This window comes from Dermacentor albipictus, chromosome 3 (genome assembly GCF_038994185.2).
Source record: "Dermacentor albipictus isolate Rhodes 1998 colony chromosome 3, USDA_Dalb.pri_finalv2, whole genome shotgun sequence".
NCBI classification, from domain to species: Eukaryota; Metazoa; Arthropoda; class Arachnida; order Ixodida; family Ixodidae; genus Dermacentor; species Dermacentor albipictus.
The window spans coordinates 150761652-150785872 of record NC_091823.1 but is presented as its reverse complement, the minus strand read 5'-3'; the positions used below and the strand labels follow the sequence as shown (position 1 = coordinate 150785872).

General features: G+C 45.9%; 1 protein-coding gene across 1 annotated transcript in view; it reads left to right on the top strand.

The window, feature by feature from the left end:
- Positions 1 to 24221, top strand: part of LOC139057767 (uncharacterized) — a 72011-nt gene that overhangs the window by 4405 nt on the left and 43385 nt on the right. Inside the window, exons 2-4 of the mRNA XM_070536521.1 lie at positions 1055 to 1247; positions 4360 to 4408; positions 19533 to 19636. Coding sequence (XP_070392622.1) covers positions 1055 to 1247; positions 4360 to 4408; positions 19533 to 19636 — 346 coding nt within the window. The remainder of the gene's footprint in view (positions 1 to 1054; positions 1248 to 4359; positions 4409 to 19532; positions 19637 to 24221) is intronic.

Below are 24221 nucleotides of genomic sequence, written 5' to 3'. Positions count from 1 at the left end.
GAAGCGATTTTGGACAAGCCACCGCAAGCTAAGTAAGAGAAAATGGACCAATCACAGGCGCCGGCACCACCCTATTCATCCGTTTATCGAGTGCAGTGGCTCAGCCCCATTGAATCCCTCTGCCCTTGAGCGTGCTCATCACCTCTTGTCAGCCAATTAGATAAGACAACCCGCTCAGTACAGGCAATGTTATTCGTTTTTCCAGCAAATAAAAGTGACCTTCCATGAAAGAGGAGAGCGTTTGATTGGTCTGTTCAGACAACCCTGCGACTGACCGCCCGATGCTTGCGTTGGTGGTTACGCATATTTGATAAAAACATATTGGAATAGTTTTACGCTATAGGGCCCCTGGTTGCTTTTTTTTATATAATAAGGGCTAACAAAGCGAGTTGTCGTCGATAATAGCATGTCCTAAACCAAGAAGCAATACCAAATCATGTGCATTCTAATCTTCAACCTGGCATGCGCAATAATGGGAGAGCTTGTTTTGTTCGTCAGCAAGCGGCCAGCGCCAACGCGTAAACACTCGACCAGATTGAACTACATTTCCGTTCCTCAGTGCACCACTGTTTCTAATCCAGCAGCTGTTCCACACCCCTTTAAACCCACTTCACAGGACCCACTTCCCAATTCATTTATGTCGTTTTTGAAGAGAATGGGGTGCATTCAACGATAAACAAAAGTGGTGTAGATATGACAAGAAAGCTGCGCTAGTTGGTAAGGATTCGTTATGCAAACAAGAGGTGAGACGTGCAGACAGGACGCAATAGTGGATAAGTTGCGTTCGTGTTGTGAGGCATATCTACACGCCTCACCTCTTTTTCGCATAATGGTGTAGATATGCCTGTTTTTTGCAACCAAGCCATCATGAAATGTAAACGTGGCTTTCTAGAATGTTTTTTTGTCAGAAACAGGGAGTTTATTCGAAGGCGCGTTCCAACTCATTAGTATCTACTTAGGTCTAATAATAAACTGATACTTATGTCTAACATGCCTCCCATTTCTGAAATTCCTCTTTACTATGTGCGACAAATGTGTGCTTCTTTTCTTTCAGATACGAGCATGGGATCGGTGGGATCGATGGAAGCAAGGAATGCAAGCTGAAGTTTTCCGAGCTTAAGCCACTCGCAGTGATAAACGGCACGGGCTTCAATAGCAAAGAAAACGACCATGTTTATGGATCTGGTGCATTCTATAGCTTCGCAATTCGTGCGATAAAAGAGAGTTACTTTGGCGAATCTTTCCAGGTGAGTGCATTCTTTTCATAACCCCACAAGACGTCAAAATAAAACTCAACGAACGCTTGCGCACATCCGACGTACATCTTCGCATCTGTGTGGTGCGAACTCTGGTGAACAACTTATTCAATTTCTATATCGATTCGTCTATTTCGTTCTTGTGGCGTTGCAAGCAAACATGCGCGGGCATGCGCTCGACTACACCTGTGCTACGCGTCGTGGGACCCCTGGCGATTAGGTCAAATTGTTGTTTGCCGTTGGTGCGATGGAAGCATGTGTCCTATTATTGCCTGATGGTAAGTGCCCCAGGCTGCTGTGCTGGGGGACCGAAGCTCGCTCTCAGCTTCGAGAAGAGATTAATTTTTTTTTCAAAACTGTTAGACTTTCAGAGAAGCGGCGAGAGGTCATGCAAACACAATAAAAAAAGGCTTCATGAAAGAGGAAAAGATAACACTCAAGGCATTTTCACAGCGTAGCGACGTTAACAGTTCCCAAAACTATCGTGAATGTAGTAACTCTCTTTTTATTGGGTCGGTTTCGAGGCTCAAAGTAAATGAACGAGAATTGCTGGGTGGCGTTTTTGGTCGGGGGAGGAGGAGAAAATAAAAACGGAAGGCAGGATGTTAACCAGAAATAGTGGAATGTCCTAAGGTAGTCGAGGGGCCAAGCAGCACTACTAGACGTAACTATTACCGTGAGGGCGTCTTCTTTTGCCCGCGTTCCTGCTATCTGTACTGTACTCTGTCACATAATGAGTGATCATTTTAAAATTTTGCACAATTTTGAAAAGCACTTGTTGCGGATAGCATAACTCCATTACATCAGCCGGAATAGTCAAAAGGGTGGACATGCACGGAGACTGGCCACTTAGTGGCAAACATTCATTATCCCTACAGAACAGAACAAATTACCGAAATCTGACTAACGGTAATAATAAAGCAACATCAGTAAATTAACGTTACAATTAAAGAATTACCGTAACCAATTAACAAACACATTATGATTAGCTTTTTATTACTGCCTTAAAGCCGGTGTATGTAATGAATGTGAAGGCAGCAGGCGCATTTTGTATGGCACCCTCATTCAGCTTTTCAATCTTGAAGGGACCCTAAAGGGAAAAATAATTTCATCTACATCAGTAAACTACATTTCTACGACGACAAAAACACCACTCTTACCACGATAAGAGAGAGAAAGAAGTTTAATGACACGAAATGCCGAGAGGTCGGCCTGAGGTATATTCCTCTAGCCAGCTATTCGGCATTGGGGGAAGGGGAAGTGGGAAAGAAAGAGGGAAGAAAGAGGTGCATGATGGGTGACGATGACGATAGAAGGAAGATGTAGAAAATATGGCAAGCAATTGCGCATGCTCAAAGTCTGCAGTCCAGGCCTGTAATTTTTAAAAAGTTCAGTAATGCCTTGATGGCCTTAAAACTCGACTGAGCGTCTGGCCAAGAGCCTAAAATAATATCCTCCGACAACGGTGCACTGTCGAGGCGCGTAAGGTCCTTGACCAACCTATCACGCTCTTCCACGAACTTAGGGCAGTCACAAAGCACATGACCTATAGTTTCAGTCACATTGCACACCTCACAGTGTGGAGACTCGGTGCGTCGCACGATAAGACGCTTGTTAATCCTGTAGAAGCGCAAGAAATAAAGACGGGTGGCGATGCCTCCTTCAAGGTCTCGCACCTGGCCGCTGTGACGTGATAGATTTTGACGCATCCTCTAGGGCCTATTTAAGTAAATAGCGGTACATATTGATTACATTGTGTTCTAAAGGAACCAAATGTTAAACATGGCAAGTTCCGCGAGCCTTTACTCAGTCAACCCAGCCCAAGTTCGAAAACATACTTTGGAATCCCTGACGTCACACTGACGTACCAGCGTCGGGGTTTCGGCGCGAAATTCAAATACTGATACTTCGACCTTCATTTTCTCGTCTAATAATCAATCTATTAGTTTGAAATGACTGCCTGCAGAGTTCTCACACAATGCTTTCTTAGTCTAAACTGATTTACTGTTTCGCTTTAGTGTCCCTTTAAAGGTCGCACCTAATTCGGCATATTTTCGCGAAATTTCAACGATAAATACCCACACTATGAGGAATAAGCATCGCCCTATCATAACACATGGGAATCTCCCCATGCAATGACACCACCCACCATCACACATCCCACAATAGAACAGTGGGTGGCCGTCTAGTCCTGCTCGGACCTGTGTAACCACTGATAGCTGGTGTGCCGAGCCCAGCAGGCATCCAAACGGGCAGAATTTCTGCACGGATGACACCCTGCCCCAGCCGTAAGCATGAAAACAAAAGTCAGGTTGCGTTCCTTCTTCCTGACGTGTTTTTTTTTGTAGGAAAGTAAGTCTTGTTTCCTCCTTGTTCGCACTATAATTACCTGAATCGCACGCAGGCTTCGATAGCAGATGGAGGACTTGCATACAAAAAGCGAAAGTTGGTGAATGTTTCGGGAATTCTAAAGTAAACCAGGGCGTCTGAGTTAAGAATGTGGGCACTTCGCAATTCGAGTCGTAGTTTTGCATTCTCCAATGTTTGTCATCAAGATTATTACACAGGACGTTACGGTGAGTGATGTATAAATAGGTGACACTTCACGTACACGACATTTCTTTACAGTACAGTTCTTCGTTACCGATATCTCACAAGTCCAAGTAAGAAGATACATAATTACGTTTCAGTTTTGGCAGTGTTTATTTCTTCACCGTGGCTAGGAAGTGACAACATTGTCACAATCTGAAAGTGTTATGAAGACGCAGCTATACTGCGGGAAATTTATCACTGTGTGAAAATTCTACGCAAATATGAGTAGCCACGCAATACCCTTACGAAAAGTCATTTCTACATTGAACGAAAGCCTTAGTAGTTATTCTGCATCATTACTGTTTTTCTATTGTCAGTCCATTTACATTTTATTTTGGAATCTTCACACGCTCCTCTATACAAAATATTGTTCCATAAGCAATGGCGTTTGCAACACGGCCAGCCATTTTTGGCGCCGTCAGTATTTTGTTCATATCGATCGTACACTGATCACAATATATTTTATCTAAACGAATGCACCCTTATATTATTTCGTTTCTTTCTTCTTCAGGCCATTGTGGAAGAAGAGGCGGTGAATTATGCAGCATTTCCGTGGAGCGGTAAGTACTCTTCCAGGGAGCTCGTGGAAATATGGAAATACTTGGTTTATAATAGTGCGCAAATGCTATAAGATATGATGTCCCACTAATTTCCGTTAATTCCTAGATTAACAAATTTTTTACATTGTGTTTCTGCGGAGAAAGCTATTATAAAAAAATTGAATTACCATCCCGGTCCTGCGAAAACATATGCCCATTGAACCTGTTGAAAGCCACAACTACAACTGCTGATGGCTGTGCGATGGTTTATGGCTTTAGAGTAATAGCAGTATTGCTACCTTAGAGTAATGCTAGCAGGGTGTCTACCAACCGGGAAAACCGGGAAAACCTGGAATTCTCAGGGAATTTGAACAGTCTGGAAAAACTCAGGGAAAACTCAGGGAATTTGTGCTTCCATCAGGGAAAATTAGCTGTCTCTTTATTGAAAGGGAACGAAAGTCGTGTTAATGCTGGCTCCAGTAACAGAGGAATCGCAACGAATCGTCATTGACGCCGTGTCATCGGCACGATGTATTGCCAGAGCAGTTAACGACCGATTTTCTAGACGCCCGATTTTTCGGACATGCCCGATAATTTGCACGGTTTTGCGGCACCACCACGTACTCCATATAGTCAATGTATATCGCCCTGACTGCAGGTCTGAAATGGCATTAATCAAAGCCGCCACCGCCGCTATTTTGATTATCTCGCTGCCTCGAACCGGCACTCTCGCAGGCAGATCCGCTGGCAGCCGTAACCACCACCGCGGCAACGTTAGGCCTAGCTGCTTTTATGTTCGCTATTAAGCTTCTTGCCGTGCGGTGCTGTTTTTTTTTTCATTGAAAGAATTCGCCGCTATCACCAATGGCACCGACTCCGCCTTTGTAATCCTCGCGATTGGCTTTGAAGCTCGCAAAGCACAGCGCGTTGCGTAATGCCAGTCTCCGAAAGTTAGCTTCGCCTCAGCACACTACTGTTAGGCGGCGAAGCATAACAAGCGTGGGAAGGGGACAATTGTCACGGGACACAGTATGTGTTCCTTAATTACACATGCGTGCACCCCGTCTCCTGTCACAGTACAAGCCCTGATATGCCTAATAAGCATACTGGCAGGCCTTCAGAGCTTTTTCAGACGTGCCTGTGGTAATTTTAGCCCTTAAAGGCAGTTAAAGACATGCATTAATTTTTTTCATTTCAGACTGCCCGTTTTTTTTTCAATTTTTTTTTGCGGCCCCTCGGAAGTCCGAAAAATCAAATGTTGACTGTACAACTGACCAAGAGGATGCTTCAGATGATCCATGTGGTGAAAGCATGGTAGAAGGAGGATGAGAAGAGAAAGGACCGACGCACTGAGGAATTAACGGGAAAGGAAGGGTGCCGCCGCCTTTTTGAAGGAGCTTGAGCAAAAAAAACTAAGTGTTGGCTGACGCTGAGACACAGGTGTCCCTCATCCAAACCAAAATAAATTGTTTAAGCAGTGAAACCCAACACTGAGATGTTGTGTACGGGCTGAATATGTCAGGACAGTTGAGGTTGACTTCCCAGCTGCTGAGAGAGAACCTTAGTTGTGACAAAGTTCAGGACCTCATACAGATAAGCTTGCTATCAGTTGATAGAAATAGCTGATATTAAAAAATATTTACTTATGTACGCATCTCCTTTTCATTCGTATTTGAAAATGTTCGACTCAGTTTGGAATGGGCTTTACCATTTCTTTCGCTGTGCATTTTATTAACACCTTCCTTCTGTTTTCTTTTTAAATAAATTGATATTACTCCTTACTATTCAAACTGGATCAAGTCATTTTTTTGTTTCATCATGCTTACTAGAGAGTGACAGCATCGGGCAACGTGGTGTCAGCCTGTCTTGACATAAAACAAAGTTCTGGCTCATTCAGGGAATTTCGCAAAGGTGCTCAGGGAAAACCTGGAAAACTCAGGGAATTTGGAAATGTCAACTTGGTAGACACCCTGGCTAGTAATAGGAGTAATGGTGATTCTGACAGCACGCTGCCAACCATAGCAGTGCTGCAACTGATAGGTCGGTTATATTTTGGACGAAAGCCTAGGGTCGTCACTCCCGACGTTACAAGCTGCCGTCGCCACGGCAGCTTGTCTAACACAAATATTTACAGGGAAACGAGTGCGGAGTTGGCTACGTGCTCCGCATTGCACGTAGGTGCAGGAGCTCCTTATCATCAATTATGCGGTTCAGATGCTTGCATTGAGATTGTTCTTTCTTGAATTATATGTTGTCCGGTTTGTTCTAAGCGTAATTGCAAGGAATGCATACACTGTTCGCTTCAGTTTGCTGAGTTCTTGTAGCCTCTGCGTTAAGCAGGTATGAGCCATTGCATTGGCGTATGAGACATTGATGATAGTTTGCGGTCGATATTACGCCACGAAGAAATCCCTGGATCCTTGCCTTAGAGTGCTTCGCTATAAATACGGTCATTTTCAAATGAAAGGCCACAGCCTTCAAGGACATGTTGTAAGTTGTGGCGACCACGATGTGAAGGTGATACGCGGCAAATATACACAAATAAGAAAAATATATGCATTAACTTTTGAACATTTGTTTCAGCAGCCTCATCGCAATTGACAAATTCAAGAAAACTCTCCGCACAAGACATATCAACTTTTGATGTGGGCAAATATTATTACCTGCGGAACTGTTGCATGAGGAACTTCGGCTGTGAGAGCACACGAAACAGAAAATAGGAAGCTGCAACGAGCACTAGGCCGTGCCCTTCCAAGCGGCGCTGGCTTTACGTGGCCAAGCAAGGCCAGCGCGCCATTGCCCCGTGCTCGTCGCTGTCCACTGCTAGTACGTCATACTACGTCGCATCTACTGGCCACTAGGCTGGGTATACGGTTGGCTAGGACGTACCCATTGCTTGTATTTGTCGAAATACTTCCCCGTCAGTGTGACGCGTGTGCGAGGAGCTTGACCAGTATACATGCAGGATTTGTCAGGTCTCCTAATTGTCTTTCATGCTGTACCTTGTCATGCTATACCTATACCCTTTATACTATATCCGCACTCTTCAATAGCAGATACGGAAGGCCAAAAGGCTGTCGACTTAAGGAAAGACATCGTGAATAACTCCTAATACTTATTTGTGTTCAATAGTTGTGCGACCTTTAAGGGCATCAATAAGGAATGTTGGCCGCTTGGAGAATGTGATAGCGGACACACAAAGCAAATTGTTCGCACAGTGAATGCGGGAAGATTGTTCTCCGTGCAGTCGTCGAAGAATGGCACTATGTAAATATTTTATGTGCTGTGCCAGAGTTAGAGTGCGAAACTTAAGCCCCGACTCACCCTGCTACGACAGGCAGCCACGTATCTCGCTTATATAGGCAATCGCCCGAGAGCTGACGAACGCTAGCGTCGACCACAGGGCTGACTGCGTCTCTGTTCAATTTCTATCGGCATTCTCACCTTATTTCGCAGCTCTGGGTTTTAGCCGAACTCCTTCCACTGTCAATTTACTCGTTCCGAAAGTTGGCCGCCCTGTCAACGATATAGGTTTTTGTCACTAATTTGACAAATTTAGCACTGTGCTAAGATTTCAAGCGATTTCACCTTTCTACAAGTGGCAGCTTTTTTACCGGCCTGTGTTCATATATTGAAAAATTTTTATCGACATTGAAATTATAACACACCTGTTGATGATGCAAGTCAAAAATTATTTTTATATTCCTGAGGCCTGCTGCAAGCTTCAGCTTTTTTTTCCCGCTCATCAGCCTGATTTGGTATGGTATGAAGAATTTTATTTAGGTCCTGAGGGATCAGTCTGGGACTGAGGCGGGCCGCTCACATGTCGGTACAGAGAGGCCGAGCCCCTCTGCCGTCACACGGGCCCTCTGGACAGCCCTGAGGTGGTCCGCCAACACTTCACTGTGCTGCATCCGCTGCCACCACTGTTCATCTCGAGAACCATCACCGGCCAACGCCAAGCAGCGCCACAGCATGTGCTCTAAATCGAGCAAACCCTCACACTTACTACAATAGACTGAAACCCCAAAGTCCGGTTTAATGATATTCATGATGACCAGCCTCATAGAATCACTGTCGATTCTAGCCTATTACGACGACTTCGATCTCACGGAAGTCGGTAATGATGCAAACGCCATCGGGTTGAAGCCGCCTAATGTCAACTTTACCATAGACACGACTACGCAGTTTTTTTTTCTCTGAGAATGAAAGTAGTTAAATAATTTGCACAATTTTTATGTCAATAACGAACAGTAAAAAAATTTATTTTTTGTATTTGTTTGCAAACAACCGCATTTCGCCATGCGTCATTCCGTCATTCGCAGGATTTCATCACTGCGAAGCTCAGCTGGCCGACTGGGCCCCATGGTATTGTGCTTTCAGGAGTACCCTTGCCAGGCTTTGGAGGCATACCATAGTTTCTTTCAGCAAACAATCTGCAGACGTTTTCAGTGCAAGCATAATGTTCGCCTAAGGAATCAACGGTTCGTATCCGGAACGTATGGTTTTCTTGGAAACCATTGAATTTGAGAGCTCTTGTCTCGGAAGAAGTTGTATTAGTTAGAAGACCAATGTCGTAAATAAACAGTTGGCCATAGCTTTCAGCTGTTGTGACAGTTCAGAGATATCATGGGTAACATCAACAGCGTTGCTCAATCCGTGAATCTCCGTGGCGCCCTGGCAAGTATACGTGGCCACTGTGGCAGGTCGCTGCGGTGGTGGTTGCAAGTAGTGATACATTCTTCCACTTGTGCATGCGGCAAAGAAGTGGGATGTCTGAGCGGGGTGGTAGCGTCAGCCTAAGAATATACGGTCACGACAAAGTGCACTTCCTGAATCCGTGGGATTGCGGTTCCGCACTGAAGTGCTGTCGATGGAATAGAAAGATTTTTTTCTGAAGCCCTCTGTTTAACGCTGGTTCGTCTAAAACCTGGCTGTTCGCCGACTGCGCCATTGAAGTCTAAGAACAGACACGCAGCGCTGTTCCCTCCTAAATCTGTGTTTTATTCTTCTTCCTGAGGTAAGACATAGCAAGCCTCAGTTTGAAGAATACATTTAGAAAGCTGTCGTCTGCGAGCTTTGGCCTCCGTTCCGCATTGCCGTTTTGCATCGTCGCCTTGCTGCCTTCGCAATTCGGGTTCTTTGGCTTCTTTTTGACCCTTGGTTGACCGTTGCACATTCGTATAGAGGAGTCCGACACGCGCCAACAACGTTTCCCTTGTGTGTTTAGAATAAGTTTGTTTCGACAAGAGACGATATGAACACTGAATTACAATCCAGGCTCCATTCCTCCTGGACGAAAACATATAAAACACGAACCACGGCACGTTTTCAAAGTAATGTCCAAGTCCTCACTCACCAAAGTAAAGCACATATACCCACGCAAAAGCACAGTTGCACATAAACTAAATGTCACATGTACAAAAGATGTTCCATACATACAGTGTGCACAATGGTTACGTACATTGATGATGTGACAGAACACTTTATACAATTTTGCACGAGATGTGTGTATACAAAAATGGTCATGTATACGAGAGCACACACACAGAGAGAAATCACGGGCACCTTTATTCTATGCGCATTAAATAAGTACTTCTGATGGCCTGGCTACAAGAACCAGGCTGGTCGGAAATTAAGCCATACGCGTCCATGAGCCACAGACAGGAAACAGCATGACCACTGTCGAAGCAACGCATCTTCTCCAAGCAAGAACAACTCCTCTGGCAGAAATGACAGTAGCTCAAAGTAAAGCCTCGCCAGAAGTGGAAAGAAAGCGCGGCAACGACGTCCCACGGCAACTGCCTCGCACCGGTTACGCCATAGACAAAAGGCCCCGCAGCAATTAAAGTCGCCTGAAGCAGCACGTGAGTAGTGACCAGGTGTAATAAAGTAGTTAACTCCAAGACCACAGAAACCAGTATAGAGGGCCCTCCCGAATATCCCGGCAACGACGCAGTGCAGCAGCGCATGTTTATTGGATTCTTGAAAAGGGCGAGTCAGACACAGCGAAGATGGGACAACGCCCTGCCAATCTAGCCTGTCACCAGTTGAAATCCCTTGCCACCCTAGACGACACATGAAGTCGCGTGGGCGACCAGGCAGAAATGACTGCTTTATCGCATCCCATGACACATTATTGGAACATGCGAGGTGCGTTCGGGGAGCTAGACGAAGCAGTCTACTACACGGGTTTGGAGAACGTCTACATTAGGACATACCTGTTGTTTGGGGCGATAAAATACCACGGCCGTGCAGTAAAATGTATGTGCGTGTAAAACTTTTGGTCCGCGATTTAAGTGCACCCCCGGTAACGTGTAATGAATTTTTTGCGCCAAGGAAATACCAATCGCGTTCACGCGTAGGACACTTATCACGCTGTAACAGGCGGAGCAGAAATCGCAGAGAAAGCAGCCGGAAGCGGACAGACACTGATGGGAACGCGAACCCAGCGCGAGAGCGTGGCTGCCCAAGCGCCGCGCGACAGACAAGTGCTGTACGGCTCGACCAGAAGAAGGAATCGAGAAAGGACTGCAAGGACCTTATAACCCTTAATGGTGGCTGTACATGGTGAGAAACCTACAGCGCGTGGCCGCAAAATACAGACTGTGCTAAGTACCTCCTTTGTAATAGAGTAAATTATACCCTTGAACTTCTTGGATATTTCGCCTTAAGTCTTCAAGAATTGAGAGCCACACAGAGTCTGATATGCCATCATAGGTATAATCAAGGGCTAAAATACGAAGAGAACTGCTCTTTTGTAGACTGAAAAATGGACTTAAACGCGCCTGCGGTGAACCAATGAACAATTAACTACATTTTGAAACATTTACCACAGCACCTGAAATATTTTCACAATCATTGAAAATTCGAAGGCTACGGGTTAAGCTACCTTCATACCCGAGATATAATGTGATTTCACCAGTGAAGGCTGTCACCTTCACATCACCGCTGCAAGGCAGTGCGTCACCGCATACGTAAGGGTCTCTCACTACTGAGCGCAGAAATGGCTCAAGGCTGAGAAGAAATAGTACTAGGAATAGAGTGCACCCTGGACGAAGACCACGAGTAACGACAAATGGTGCACTTGTATGACCGTCAAGGAACCGTCCCAGCGGGAACGCGAACCCAGCGCGAGAGCGTGGCTGCCCAAGCGCCGCGCGACAGAACCGTCCTTGTACTTCGGATATTTGAATAAGCATTCCGAATGTGTTCAACAAAATTTGACGAAAAGCAGAACGAGGTGAGTACACTAAATATGTACCTATGTTCAATGCGATCGAATGCCCTTTCTTGATCTAGTGAAACTAAGACACCACGTGCTGACCTGGTCACCGTGTAGGTCATTATGTCATGCGTAACGAACGAAAGACTGTGTATTTCTCTGCCAGAGACCGAGCATGCATGATGGTGTCCTAGTAAGGAAGGCATCAGGCTTCCCAAACGCAGGGTGACAGCAGTTGTGAAGGTTTTGTAGTTAACGTTGAGAGAAGCGTGATTGGCTCCATTCCTCTCGACGAACTGCTGATGGATCGTGCTTAGCTATCAGCACAATACGGTTGTCGCAAAAACTGGACGAAAATTAAAGGTTCTCAAAATAGCGGCTGATATCAGATACGAAAGCGGCACCAATATCTTCCCTGAACGTCAGATAAAACTCAACGGATAACCCGTCTGGACCTGGGGCGAAGCCACGCTTCATGGAAAATAATGTTGCCTTGACTTCATCCGGTGATTGTAGTGCACAAAGACGGTCAGCTGCCGCAGGTGGAACCTGAGGCAGCCGACTAAGCATTGCACGAAATCCTCGAAAGCCAGGATCTATTTGCATAGTCGTACGCGGCATGTTTTCAAAATGCGTCAAAAACAGCGAATGATCACGCGTGGGAGGCGACGTAACGGAAAGTGCTCTTGAGACCGTAGAACCGAATGCATTCGCCTGTCTAAAAAGCGAGTGTCTTGCAAACCGCAGAACTTCAGGGTGTGCACACGGATTACGTCTGCATCGCCAACCAGCACCTGACAAAGACGACGCTGCGATGAGACGTTGGAAACACTTCCGTAGCGCACGCTGCCATGACCGCATCAACGGCCTCAGTAGATTAACCCGAAATGCAATACAGAACTTCGTTGCAGTATCCGCAAAATCTTCCGGCATACGTTGTCTGAGTGCACGTCCTTCAACTGAACGATGCAGACGCCACGGCACCTTGAACGCGTCACATGACACTGGGTCAGATCTAGAAACAGACGCGTGCAAGACTCTTCACAAAAAGAGCGTTAGCGCGCGTGATGTAGAACGCGAATGTCTAGCGCTAAGGTTTTACTGATGAGGAAGTAGGGAAGCGAATTTCGAGTTTAACTAGTCTGTGATCGGAAATATAAACAGGGGATGAAGGTAATGTTATCACATCAGATCGGGTGACATACCGAGCTAAATATCTTGGCGAATAGGTACGCTCTAACCTGCTTGACGACACGCCGCGTCACCACGTCCAGGCAGCTAAAGAACCGTAAAAACAACGGTCTGTATCCAGCAACGAAACGTGCTAAACAAGGTGACGCAACTCCCGTGCCTTCCAATCAGGGTTACGCCAACCCGAGCCTCGCACATCTGCTAGGCTGTCTGAGACGCAGTAAAAATCCTCAACAGGCACCACATGACAAACTTCCAGGAAATACACGTCGAGGCCACGAAGATATCGTTGGACTTAATGGCCTGCGAGGGTCCACATATCCACAAGATTCGTAACCTATATAATATAGTACGCCCTGAAATGCCAATATTTGCGCTGTCCCATCAAAGAAGACATGACGATCTCAAGAGAGAGTTCTGTTGATCAGTTTGATGTTGCGAATGAGAAAAAACAGTCTAGGTTGAAAGAGCTTTTGAAAGCAAGAACATGTCCGATCGTGAAAAAATTTCTTTCTTGCAAACACAGTATATCACATTTTTTTTTTTGCGCGGACCACGCTGATAATTTGGGCTTGCTTTGCAGGACTTCGGAACCCTTGTGCGTTTAAATAAATAACGTTCAGGGTGTCCTCCATACTCGTGTTCTCCAAGTCGGCGCCCCGGGAATAAGTGCGGGGGAGATGCAGTGCACACGTCACTTCTTTGACGCTCTCGAAGAAGGCCGAGATTTTTTGGGCCGCTGTAACTCGGCACTGCGATCCGGGCCGCCGTCCGAGCCAGAAGCTTACGCATGGAAACCCTTCACGTCTCGTGGGGCCGCCATTTCTATGTCGAGTTCATCCAGGCTTGGCGAGAGTTCAACGCTGATATCAATTCTGAGGCTGAAGCTGTTCTCTGATGAGGAAGATGTCGGTAGCGGTAGGGCGGCGGGATTGATTTCGTCGCCGCCGAAAACTTCGGCAGCCGGGGGCTCATTCAGATGTACCGGACGCGGCGTTGTAGGCGATGTAACTGAGGCGGATGAAGCCACAGCAGATTTCGTGGTTGTATCGACCATAGTAATCGCAAGATCAGGTGTTTTGTCTGTATCTAAAGCCTCGCTGCAATGAGGAGGACTGACAGTAGCAGCCGAAGTGGAGGCGCTGTCGGCCACTGCATGCGTGTCTTGCTCTGCTTGGAAAGCCAGCGAACATTGCGTGTTGCGATTCGCCACGTCACGGTTTTCTTTTTCAGTAGAAGAGGCCGGCGAACATGGCGCGTTGTGACTTCCCGAGCTGCACACCTCTTATTTTTCATTTTTCGATGCTGGTTGATGTGGCGTCACGGCAGTTTCTTTGCTCAATGCGTCAAGCGCAGTCGCAACTGCAACTGACGCCGGCGGTAAGGGGGGAAAGACTCCAGCAGCAGCGTCCCAGTATAAACGCCACTCAGTTCACGCAACCGTAGGGTGGCCATCCCCGTAACGCCGACAAGGACGGTCACATCCGTCGCTTTCCTGGGCATGGACACCACAACAGCCACAGAACGCTGCGGTGCACTGTGCGCGGTAGTGGTCGCTTGAACGACACCGACGACACACGCGTTGCAAGCCGTGGTAGTCAAACATCTCACGATGACCAGAGACTCGCCGATAATTGCGGACCGCGGTTGTAGTGCTCACTTCCTTACGAACGAAGCGTGTACCCGTGAGCACGCCACGTCGTCCGCTCATAAGACTACCGTTGACAGATAGAACCTTGCCGTATGGTGATAGTGCCTGCTTGAGGACTTCGGAACGAAGGACGGCAAAAAGAGGCAGGTTACGTTGGTGACTTGCAGGCTGACGGGAACGACAGGACAACGCTCGCCATTATTCAAAGGACTAGCGCAATATAGCAGGGACAAAGTCAGAGAAGGTGACAGGACTAGCGCTCGTCCTGTTGTCTTTTCTGTCTTTGTCCCGGCTATCTTGCGCTAGTCTTGAATAATGATGAAACACCAACTAGCCCAGTTTTATGCCTTGATCAACGCTCGCCACCGATGACAAGGCAGCCAGCATCGACGATTAGAGTCATCCAAGCCATGCTCTTGACGGTGACTTGAAAGTTGAGGCCTCCCATGTGCTGAACGCAGTAGACCTCACAGAGGACAACCATTGAGGCCGTCGCGTCGACGACGGTCTCGGGACCATTTTCCGTAGGGACCACAACATCGAAGACGTGGGCCTTCGAGGGAGTCCTCGATGCTCTAGGCGCCATGGCATAAGAGGTGGACGTCCCCGACGTGGAACACGCAGGGACGTCAGCAGAAACTCTTAACTGTTGTTCTGTTCTTCTTCTTTTCTCGCCAAAAAAAGCTGATGATCCCCTCAGCAGGGGAAAGCTGCGATCACGGTCAATTGCCTTGCTTCTGCCGCTTCGCACGTAGTATCTTGTTTCTCGCTTGGCAAGCAAACTTGTCCTTAAGCGTTCTTCAAGGTGAGGTATGCAATGCTGTTTTGGTTCGATTTGGAAGGTTCTGATGCTAGGTTCGAGTTTCTTCTTTACTGAAACGTATGCTGCCCGTTGAGCTGCATGGGTGATTTCAGTGGATGCATGCACTATTCGCTTCACTTTGCTGGGTGTTCGTAGCCTCTGCCTTAAAAGGGTATGAGCCATTGCATTTTGCTTGCTTATGGGGGTATGAGCCATTGCTAACGAGGTGTATGAGCCGTTGGAACTTTGCTTGCTCACGGGTGTAGGAGCCCTTGCTGACGATGATATTTTTGCACCACTTCACTAGACGCAGCGTATTTTAGTTATGAGCCGTTGCAATGAACTACTTAAGGCATCCGTGCTAATAAATTACCCTGTGCGCTTCTACATCTAAAACTACCATCTGAGCATGAGGCACGTCAACTGGGGGAGTCAAAATTTATTTTGGCCAGCTGATGACGTTTTTCTGTGCGCAAAGCATGCAAAACAAAGCAAGGCGCACAAGCATTTCTGCCTCCATCACATTTTCTAGTGCCAGTATCGCGGCGGGGAAATGAACCTGCCACCTAGTGCCGCACAGAGACCAGCATGAGGTCAACAATTCAATCCTGGGCCCCTTCGTAGTCGGCGCCCATGACGGAAGTGCAGCTGCTGTGGGGTTCTGCTGTTAACGAGTATGATCGAGACAGGTCGATTTCACTAAAGTATTGTGAAAGCGCCGTTGGGCGGTGCGTGACTGCAGCCGATGAGCTGGCTTTCCTTTGTAGGCCTCAATACCTCTATTGTTGAGCTCGAACGTGGCTGTTGATTCGCTGAGTAGCTCTGCGCTAAAGCTCCAACATAGCATTTAAAAGCAACTATTAAAATGTGGTGCATAGCGCAAGCTGCTGGACCAGTAGCTGCATGATGAACTCCAAATTATTCGTACCAAGTATTGAATCGGCTAGACTCCAAAAGCGTAAGAAACCGTGGATCACCTTTCGTGTATTGAGGTTAATTAAAAAACGAAGGCATGTGTTTCAAAGATATAAAAGAACAAAAACACACGCGTGTTTTAAAAGGCTGCAAGAATTAACACGCGAATACAAAGACCTGTCGAAAAAAGCAAAAGAACAGTATCTTAAACGGTTTAATGACAAAATGAAAATAAATCCTAAACAGTTCTGGCAATATTTGAAGGGATGTGGGTCTGATCCTGTTGGAATAAATGAAATTATTTGCAATGAACGCATTCTTACTGACGATGCAGAAAAAGCGACATGCCTAAACAGATATTTCCAATCAGTCTTTCTTTCTCAATCTGCATGCAGCCCAAAATCATCCAAAAGCAACGTTCTTCTTATGAAACCAATCGAACTCAGCGTTAGCGGCATTGAATCTCTGCTAAAAAACCTTGATGAAAGTAAGGCTATTGGCCCTGACGGTATCTCTCCGAGAATTTTAAAACAGTGTTCTCACGCCATCTCGCTTTACCTTTACTTAAAATTTCACAAGTCATTAACTACTGGTCAGATGCCACAGGACTGGAAAATTGCAAATGTAGTCCCTATTCACAAAGCGGGCTCTAAAAAAGAAGTTATTAATTGTAGGTCTATCTCACTTACCTCGATTTCGTGCAAGATCATGGAACACATATTATATAAGGCTATCATGGAACATCTAACGGACAACACATTGCTTACAAACAGACAACACGGATTTCGCAAGGGGTTTTCATGTTCGACACAACTGATTGAATTTTATGATGACCTGGCGTCAGTGGTTGATATGGGTGGACAAATAGACTGCATATTTCTGGACTTCCGCAAAGCATTTGATACTGTCTGCCATTCTTTACTACTTCATAAACTTCGAATGCTAAGTATAGATTCTAGTGTTTTTAGCTGGATAAAGGACTATTTGTCAAGTCGCCGTCAACGTGTGGTCCTAAATGGTACTACTTCAGATTATCTTGAGGTCACATCAGGCGTCCCGCAAGGATCAGTTCTGGGGCCTCTTCTTTTTCTTATATATATTAATGATATTAACTTAGGTATTGACTCTAACATGCGGCTCTTCGCAGATGACTGTATTGTGTATAGAAAAATCGATAATGAAGACGATGTTCTCAAACTGCAGGCCGACCTAGATCGTATTTGCGAATGGTGCTCAAAGTGGAAAATGAATTTGAATACCGGAAAGTGCGTCCATGTGCGGTTTACAAAGAAGAAAAAAGTAATCGATGCCAGCTACAGTCTAATGAATAATATATTAAGTACTAAATCCAAGGCTAAATATTTGGGCGTAATGCTGTCGGGCGACTGCTCTTGGCGGGCACACGTGGACTATGTAGTTGGCAAAGCGGCAGTTGCTCTGAATTACATTCAAAGAAATTTAAAATGTGCAGATTGCAACCTTAGAAGCACGGCGTAACTAACTTGTATACGACCTATTTTGGAATATGCTAGTACCTTATGGGACCCGTCACAGATATGTCTGATAAATAAACTAGAAAAACTACAAAACAGAGCAGCCAGGTTCGTCTTGAATAGGTACGGGAGGAGGCACAGTTGCACAGCAATGAAAACAGAGATCAACTGGGAGTCCCTGTCGTCTCGCCGAAAGAGTCTGCGGCTAAAGCTTCTATATGAAATCTATCATAACAAAACGGGAATTGATAGGGAAATGGACTTAAAACCGCCACACTATATATCGGCTCGCACTGACCACCAGTGCAAAATTAGAGAATGCCGGGCTAGGACGGGCCTGTATGCCAACTCTTTTTTTGTAAAAACTATCGCTCAGTGGAATAGACTGTCATGTGAACAGGTGTGCAGTGAGAATCAAGATGTATTCTTTTCATGCTTGTAACCCCCCTGCTGTAACGCTTTCGGGCAAAGCGGGGATATGTCTGAATAAAGAATAAAGAATAAAGAGGGGGTACCAGCGAAACACAAAGGACGCGCACACAAGGAAACAGCGTTAGACTCGGATGGACGCAGCAGTTCGTGTGTAGCGCATTTTCCTTGTGCGCGCGTCCTTTGTGTTTCGCTGGAACCCTCTTTTTCAAGTTCTTTCATATTTCTCTCAGCGCTAGAAGGTTCTTCCACTAAGACACAAAGACCACCAAGAAGTATCGTGCGAGCTTACTTGTACCTTTCAGCATTTACAGGTTTGTTGCACTAAATTGAGCTCTAGTTTTACGTGCCCAAATGCCAAAGGACTCAATGCCAAAGGACTCAAAGACTCAGCACAGGCTCAATCTGCCGTATCCGTTCTGCTGGACACAGCTCGACCACACACGGTTAGACGCAAAGGATACAAACCCCAATTGCTCGGGTCCATTGTGTCGTAAACCAAGAAGCACCTGCTGACGCAGAGGCCCTAGTGGGGCGCCGTCTATTGTAGGCTTCTGTAATGATTCGACTTTATTTGTCCATTTTCCAGGAAAAGCCTTAAAATAGCGTTGAATACAAAACATTCGGGCAGGTTACATTTGTTGGTCTGTGTCGTATGCATGTCAGCTGTCATGGTTTCCACTGGGTCTGATATGATGACGTCATAGTTGACAGCAAGACATTGCAGTAGGTCACATGTGAAATTTAAGTTTTTTTATTGTAAAGAGAGGCGCCGGCGCAGCAAAGGGCGTAGGCGTAGTAGCTATTTCTTTTATTTCCAGATGACACGATCTAAATGCTGGAGACATGACTTCACACCACTTCACAACTGAAATAAACAATTTCTCTCATCTCACAGCAACCGACTCTAAGTGGCCAGATGTAGGTGTTGGCTTCCGCAGATTGAGAGCTGCGTGATAGTCGTAATAGTGCAGCCTAACGCAGCGACGAGGTGTTTGATGATTCAGACAATACGCGGACTTGGTTTCTTCAATTTACTTAGGTGCCACTTCTGTCACAGCACGTAGGCGCAGACTCACGATGCGCTGTTGGCTATTAGTAATCTGTAGGAGCGGAAAAACTATTTATGCAGAACATACCACAATGTAGACGACTAAATAGGTTGTTTTAAGAGGTAATAATAATCATGCCATTGGAAGATGTGCGCCTAATTTAAATATTAGAAACAAGGTAAATGAGTACTTTCTGTATCACCACATAAATATAAAAAAAAGTCTTCGTGGCGAGACACGAAAAACGACCGAACGCCATGAGGCTCATGTTCCTTTGTTGCGTCACATTTTTTTCGCATTAGTAGCGTGAATAACATCAGCTAGGACTCCCTGTGTATAACTCGATTTAAACCTGTTCATTCTCGATTTAAAAATTCTTTTGCGCAGGTGTTCACCACTGGGAGACCATGGTCGACGGCAAGATGGTGCACCTGTCGAAACACATTGGAGATGAGGAAGGCACAACAAAATTTCCGACAAGCACTGGACTCGTGAGTCATAATGCATAAGCTAGAATATCTTTGTCGATATTGGTAGTGAAGGTGATGCTTACACCGTTTATAGCTATTTGTCACGCAGGTCACTGGCCCGAATGCCAGGGCCAACGGAAAATATCAGGTGACAGAAAACTTGTACTGAGGCGCACAGTCTCTCTGACCGAACGGTGATTGAAGGCACAAAAAAAAAGAATTTCAGGAATTTAGGTACTTTGTCTGAATTGAAATGTACAATTTTAAGGAAAAGGGAAATGCAAGAACACAAAACGCTACTTCCCGCACGTTGGAGCGAAACTCGCACCTTCACCGTTACCTGCGCGATTCTCTACCAATTAAGCTATGGCGACGGGCGTAGCTCAGTGGCGACCCTATCCACGTTCTTGTTTATTTATGTATACGCAGCATAGATCTGGCCCTGGCCGTGTTAGCCAACGCCATTCGTGATCATGGTCGATCATGCGGCAGAATTTTTTTAACAATAGGCATGGCGTGGTGCACTAGCTGTAGGAGTAGCCAACTGGTCAGGTAAGCCTCGCGTGCTGCCTGAAGCCATTGATGCTGCCAGAGTCTAGATATTTTTTACCAATGAACGGGAAGGGCAAATAAATCTCAGTCTGCTTACTTTGACCGAATGATGGCCGCAACCTTAGCTAAACAGGTAATGGCCAAACAATGTGGGAGGTGTGGCATGAGCTGTCACTGGCGACAGGGCATCTTTTCGCCCACTCATATTATTGTGGTCATTGTATTTATTCTCTTTCATTAAAATCCCGCAAATTTCCCCGGTGTTTTCCTTCTTTTCGTTGTCTTGTGGTTCCACATTTCTTGTAGCGAAATATGAAGCCCCTCGTTTTAAATTTTTCTTGCAGCAAGTATACCTTGTGTGTTGAATAGGGTGTAGCCATTCAACGTTCTTCTTTGCTGGTGCGCGTAAGAATTGCTGGGCAGTCTCCTCTATTGCTGGTTTCAATCTCGTAAAATTTCAACATTTGCGACACAATGAACCTCAGAAGGCAAAGCTTTGATAGAACGGCGATACGAGCACCGCAGTTTCTACTGAATGGCGTCAGACGCCTATCGTAATTGTGTTCCGCGCACTGAGTGGTAAGAAAATTGATTTAGGAAAATACACGCTCCAAATCTGGCTTCCAGAGCTCCGAATCAGCGGCTATGCTAGGTCGCATCAATTGAAGACATAGCTCTGGAGTGGTACGGACAAGAAAGACGACAGGACGTTCGCCTAAACCTAAACTTTAGTCCATGTCCTATCGTCTGCAAGTATGCAGACGACTTCTGCAAGTGATGCAGGTAACCAACTAGCCCGCAAATCCGCACTCTTTGATTTTATGCTAAGTTTCTCCGATGTCTTACATACTTCGCGTAGGATACCTACCCTGCTCATACGATCGAACGAATGGTTTCTGAGGTAATGCTCGAAATTAATTAATACATGAACAGTAAAAAATGGTATAACTGTTCACTCACATTGACCTTGGAATTGCGTGCGCTTTATTTTCAAATTATGGGATTTTGCATGCCAGAACCACGCTCTGATTGTGAGGCACGCTGTAGTGGGAGATTCCGAAAAAAATTGGACAACCCGGCGTTCTTTAACACGCACCTAAATCTCAGTACAAGTTTGTTCTCGCGTTTTGCCCCCACAGAAATGCGACTGCCGCGGCCGGGATTCGATCCTGCCATCTGCAGTGCTTAGCAGCCCGACACCACAGTCACTAAGCAACTGCGGCGAGTAGTGTCGGTGAGTGTGTGCGTGTGTACGCGACGGGATGAATTTGGCGTTGCGCTTCTAAGGTCAAGGGAATGGGATCGAATCCAGGTCACGGCGGCCGCGTTTCGATAGCTAGGAAATTCAGTAACGCCCCGTGTCGTTTATTGGGTGCACGTTAACGAAACCGAGGTGGTCTCAATTAATCCATTCCCACCGTGCTTGCGCAGTTGCTATGGTGTTTCGCTGCTGAGCCCGCGTCGCGCGATCGAATCCCGGCTACGGCTGCCGCATTTCGTTTGGGGCGAAAAGACACTTGTACTTAGATTTAAGTGCGCGTTCAAAAGCCTCAGGTGGTCCAAATTTCAGAAGGCCGCCACTGCGACGTGCCTCATGATCAGAAAGTGGTTTTGGCATGTAAAACCTAACATTTAAATATATTATTCCGCAGTACCCCCCCCCCCTTTTTTTCGGCATCCCGTCATTTAGGCTGTTTCCTAAGTACGCGTTTGTACCAACAAGCCTGGCTAGCCACTTTTCTGAAGCTCATAATCACATCAATGTTTTGGCACGCCAAATGCGCGCATTTGTTCATGTTATTATTGTGTGTGTCCCTACGACTGTGTGTGTGCGTGCGTATTTGTGTGTGTGTTTGTGTGTTGCACTTGCCCTTTACCCCTGCCATCGTATTTTTTCTTGACGTTCGCGTATTTATTCGAGCAAGGAACCAACATTGAACCAACAGTGGCGCTGCAGGGGCGTTACATACGCGCGTCCCATCACATGTGGTCAAGTGTTGTGTGACTTTACCCAAGGAGGTACGCTGCTCCTCAACGAAACGTTCACCGGGCTGCCGCTCCCTGTGCCACCCCACATCTATGACGCTGCTTATCTGCTCGTTTCCCGCAGTGTTTGCAAGCTCGTCCGTCACACATCACAGTTCTTCCACTACCGCTTAGCCTGCGGCTTTCTCTCGTGCCTCTTGAAGGTTCGCACATAATCCCTTGCGGTTTGCCGCGAAGTAATGTTATCGAAATTGTGTCCAACGATGAATGTTGCTTATTCGAGCACGGTATTGCAATCGGTTCCCTTTATTGAGCAAATTGAACTAGACAAAGAATCAAGAATATAATCTCCCAACACGGCTTTAATTTCCCCGAGAATAGTCAAGTGAACAACTTGCATGTTTAGGCCTCTCTAAATCACGCAACCTAATCTACTCGCCAGGGGCCAATTGCGAATGAAACTTTATAGCAGCGTGCGGTACTGATCTGTATTGTTAATCGTCATGTACTCAGAAAACGTTGAAGCTTCTTGGTGGGCGGGTTGGTGCATGGCCATATTAGAAAGAGCTGCGCGTATAAAAAGATGAACCAAGGAAACTGCGTTTTTTCCGTCTATTTAGTTTTCTCTTGTGTTCGTCCTTTTATACACACAACTCTTCCTAACGTAAGATACTCATAAAAACTTGTCATAACTCGTCGTACTCAACTAACACACTCACATAAGAGAAGCGTACTTTTTAAATAAAGCGTACAGTTCAGTCGGTCTGCGTCTTCTCGGAAACAGTAGTACAACTGGCGGCTAGCGTTAGAATTTTCGCTGCCATCTAGTCCAGATTGCACGCCTGATTTTAAGCAAACAATTTCGCTTCGAAATGGAACGCGCAGGCAGACCGCTTCCTTGGTGTCATTTCCGCCAGCAAGCACCGTGTCGTAAGATTTCGCGTTGATTGTAGTTCGGCATAGCGTTGGGCACGTGCTTTGGGCTCCTTACATTTGCGCTCACGAGTTTACACGAAACATAAGAAAAAAACAACGTGGTGTACGTTGCAAGATGATTCTCAGTTTACTGGGACGTGCGCATGTAGCATTTCTAATAAAATCTGTGGCCGCTCCATCTCCTGCTCAGCAATGAACCGTGATGAGTCGACATTGCATACTGACTACTGAGGAGAGACATATCGTAAAAAACTAAGCAATCATGCGTAGCGAACCAAAAGGGTATCACTAATTCTCCGTATTTGCTCCGCTGAAGCGCAAAATGAAGAGCCCCATAGTTGGTCACGCATGATATTCAAACTATGAGACAAGGTTGTTTTGAGCCCAAAGGAAAGCGCGAGAAAGCAGTTCTCCTGTAGCACTGTAAAGGATGTAATTCCTTCACATTTTTTTCTTGTCAGTTTAAGGCTGCACGCCAAGTTGAAGACGCAACCTTCTTTCTTTAAAAGGTTTCTTTTCGGCCTTTTGTCTGTTGTTTCTTTATTCGGTAATTTAGTGTTCGACGAAGGGGTAAGCCAAAAAATTATTGATAACAGTTTATCCCTATCACAGATGTGATAGGCATAAGCTCTCACATTGGTGACACCCTACGCTTAAAACATGTTCTTTACGCTCTCTTGGCTTTTTAAGTGCTAAAATAAGTACAAGATTGTCTTCTTGTGTATGGATATGCACGGTAGCTTGCTCATTTGCGCAAGTAGCTACAATATCGCCAAGATGGGAGCGCGAAGGCGAAGGAAAGCAAGGTTTGTCCGGAATCAATCCGTGATAGTTACCATGCACGAGAAACCAGGCGATAGCAGTCTTTCAAGAAATACCTTGCTGTTTGGTTATTGGTGTGCAAGGAGGGTGCAGTATTCTGGAATGAAAATGTACACTGGATGGAAGCAAATTTAAATCTTGGCACTGCGCCGAACGGTGTTTTCGCATACCGAGCATTTCAAGGGTACGACTTGGACCTATTGATTCGCGTGTTTGCTCTATCTCAGGCTCTCAGTCACATCAGCAATGTCAAGAAACACACACTTGATAAGTTGAAACTAGTCAGAATAGAACATGGCCTTTGCACTAC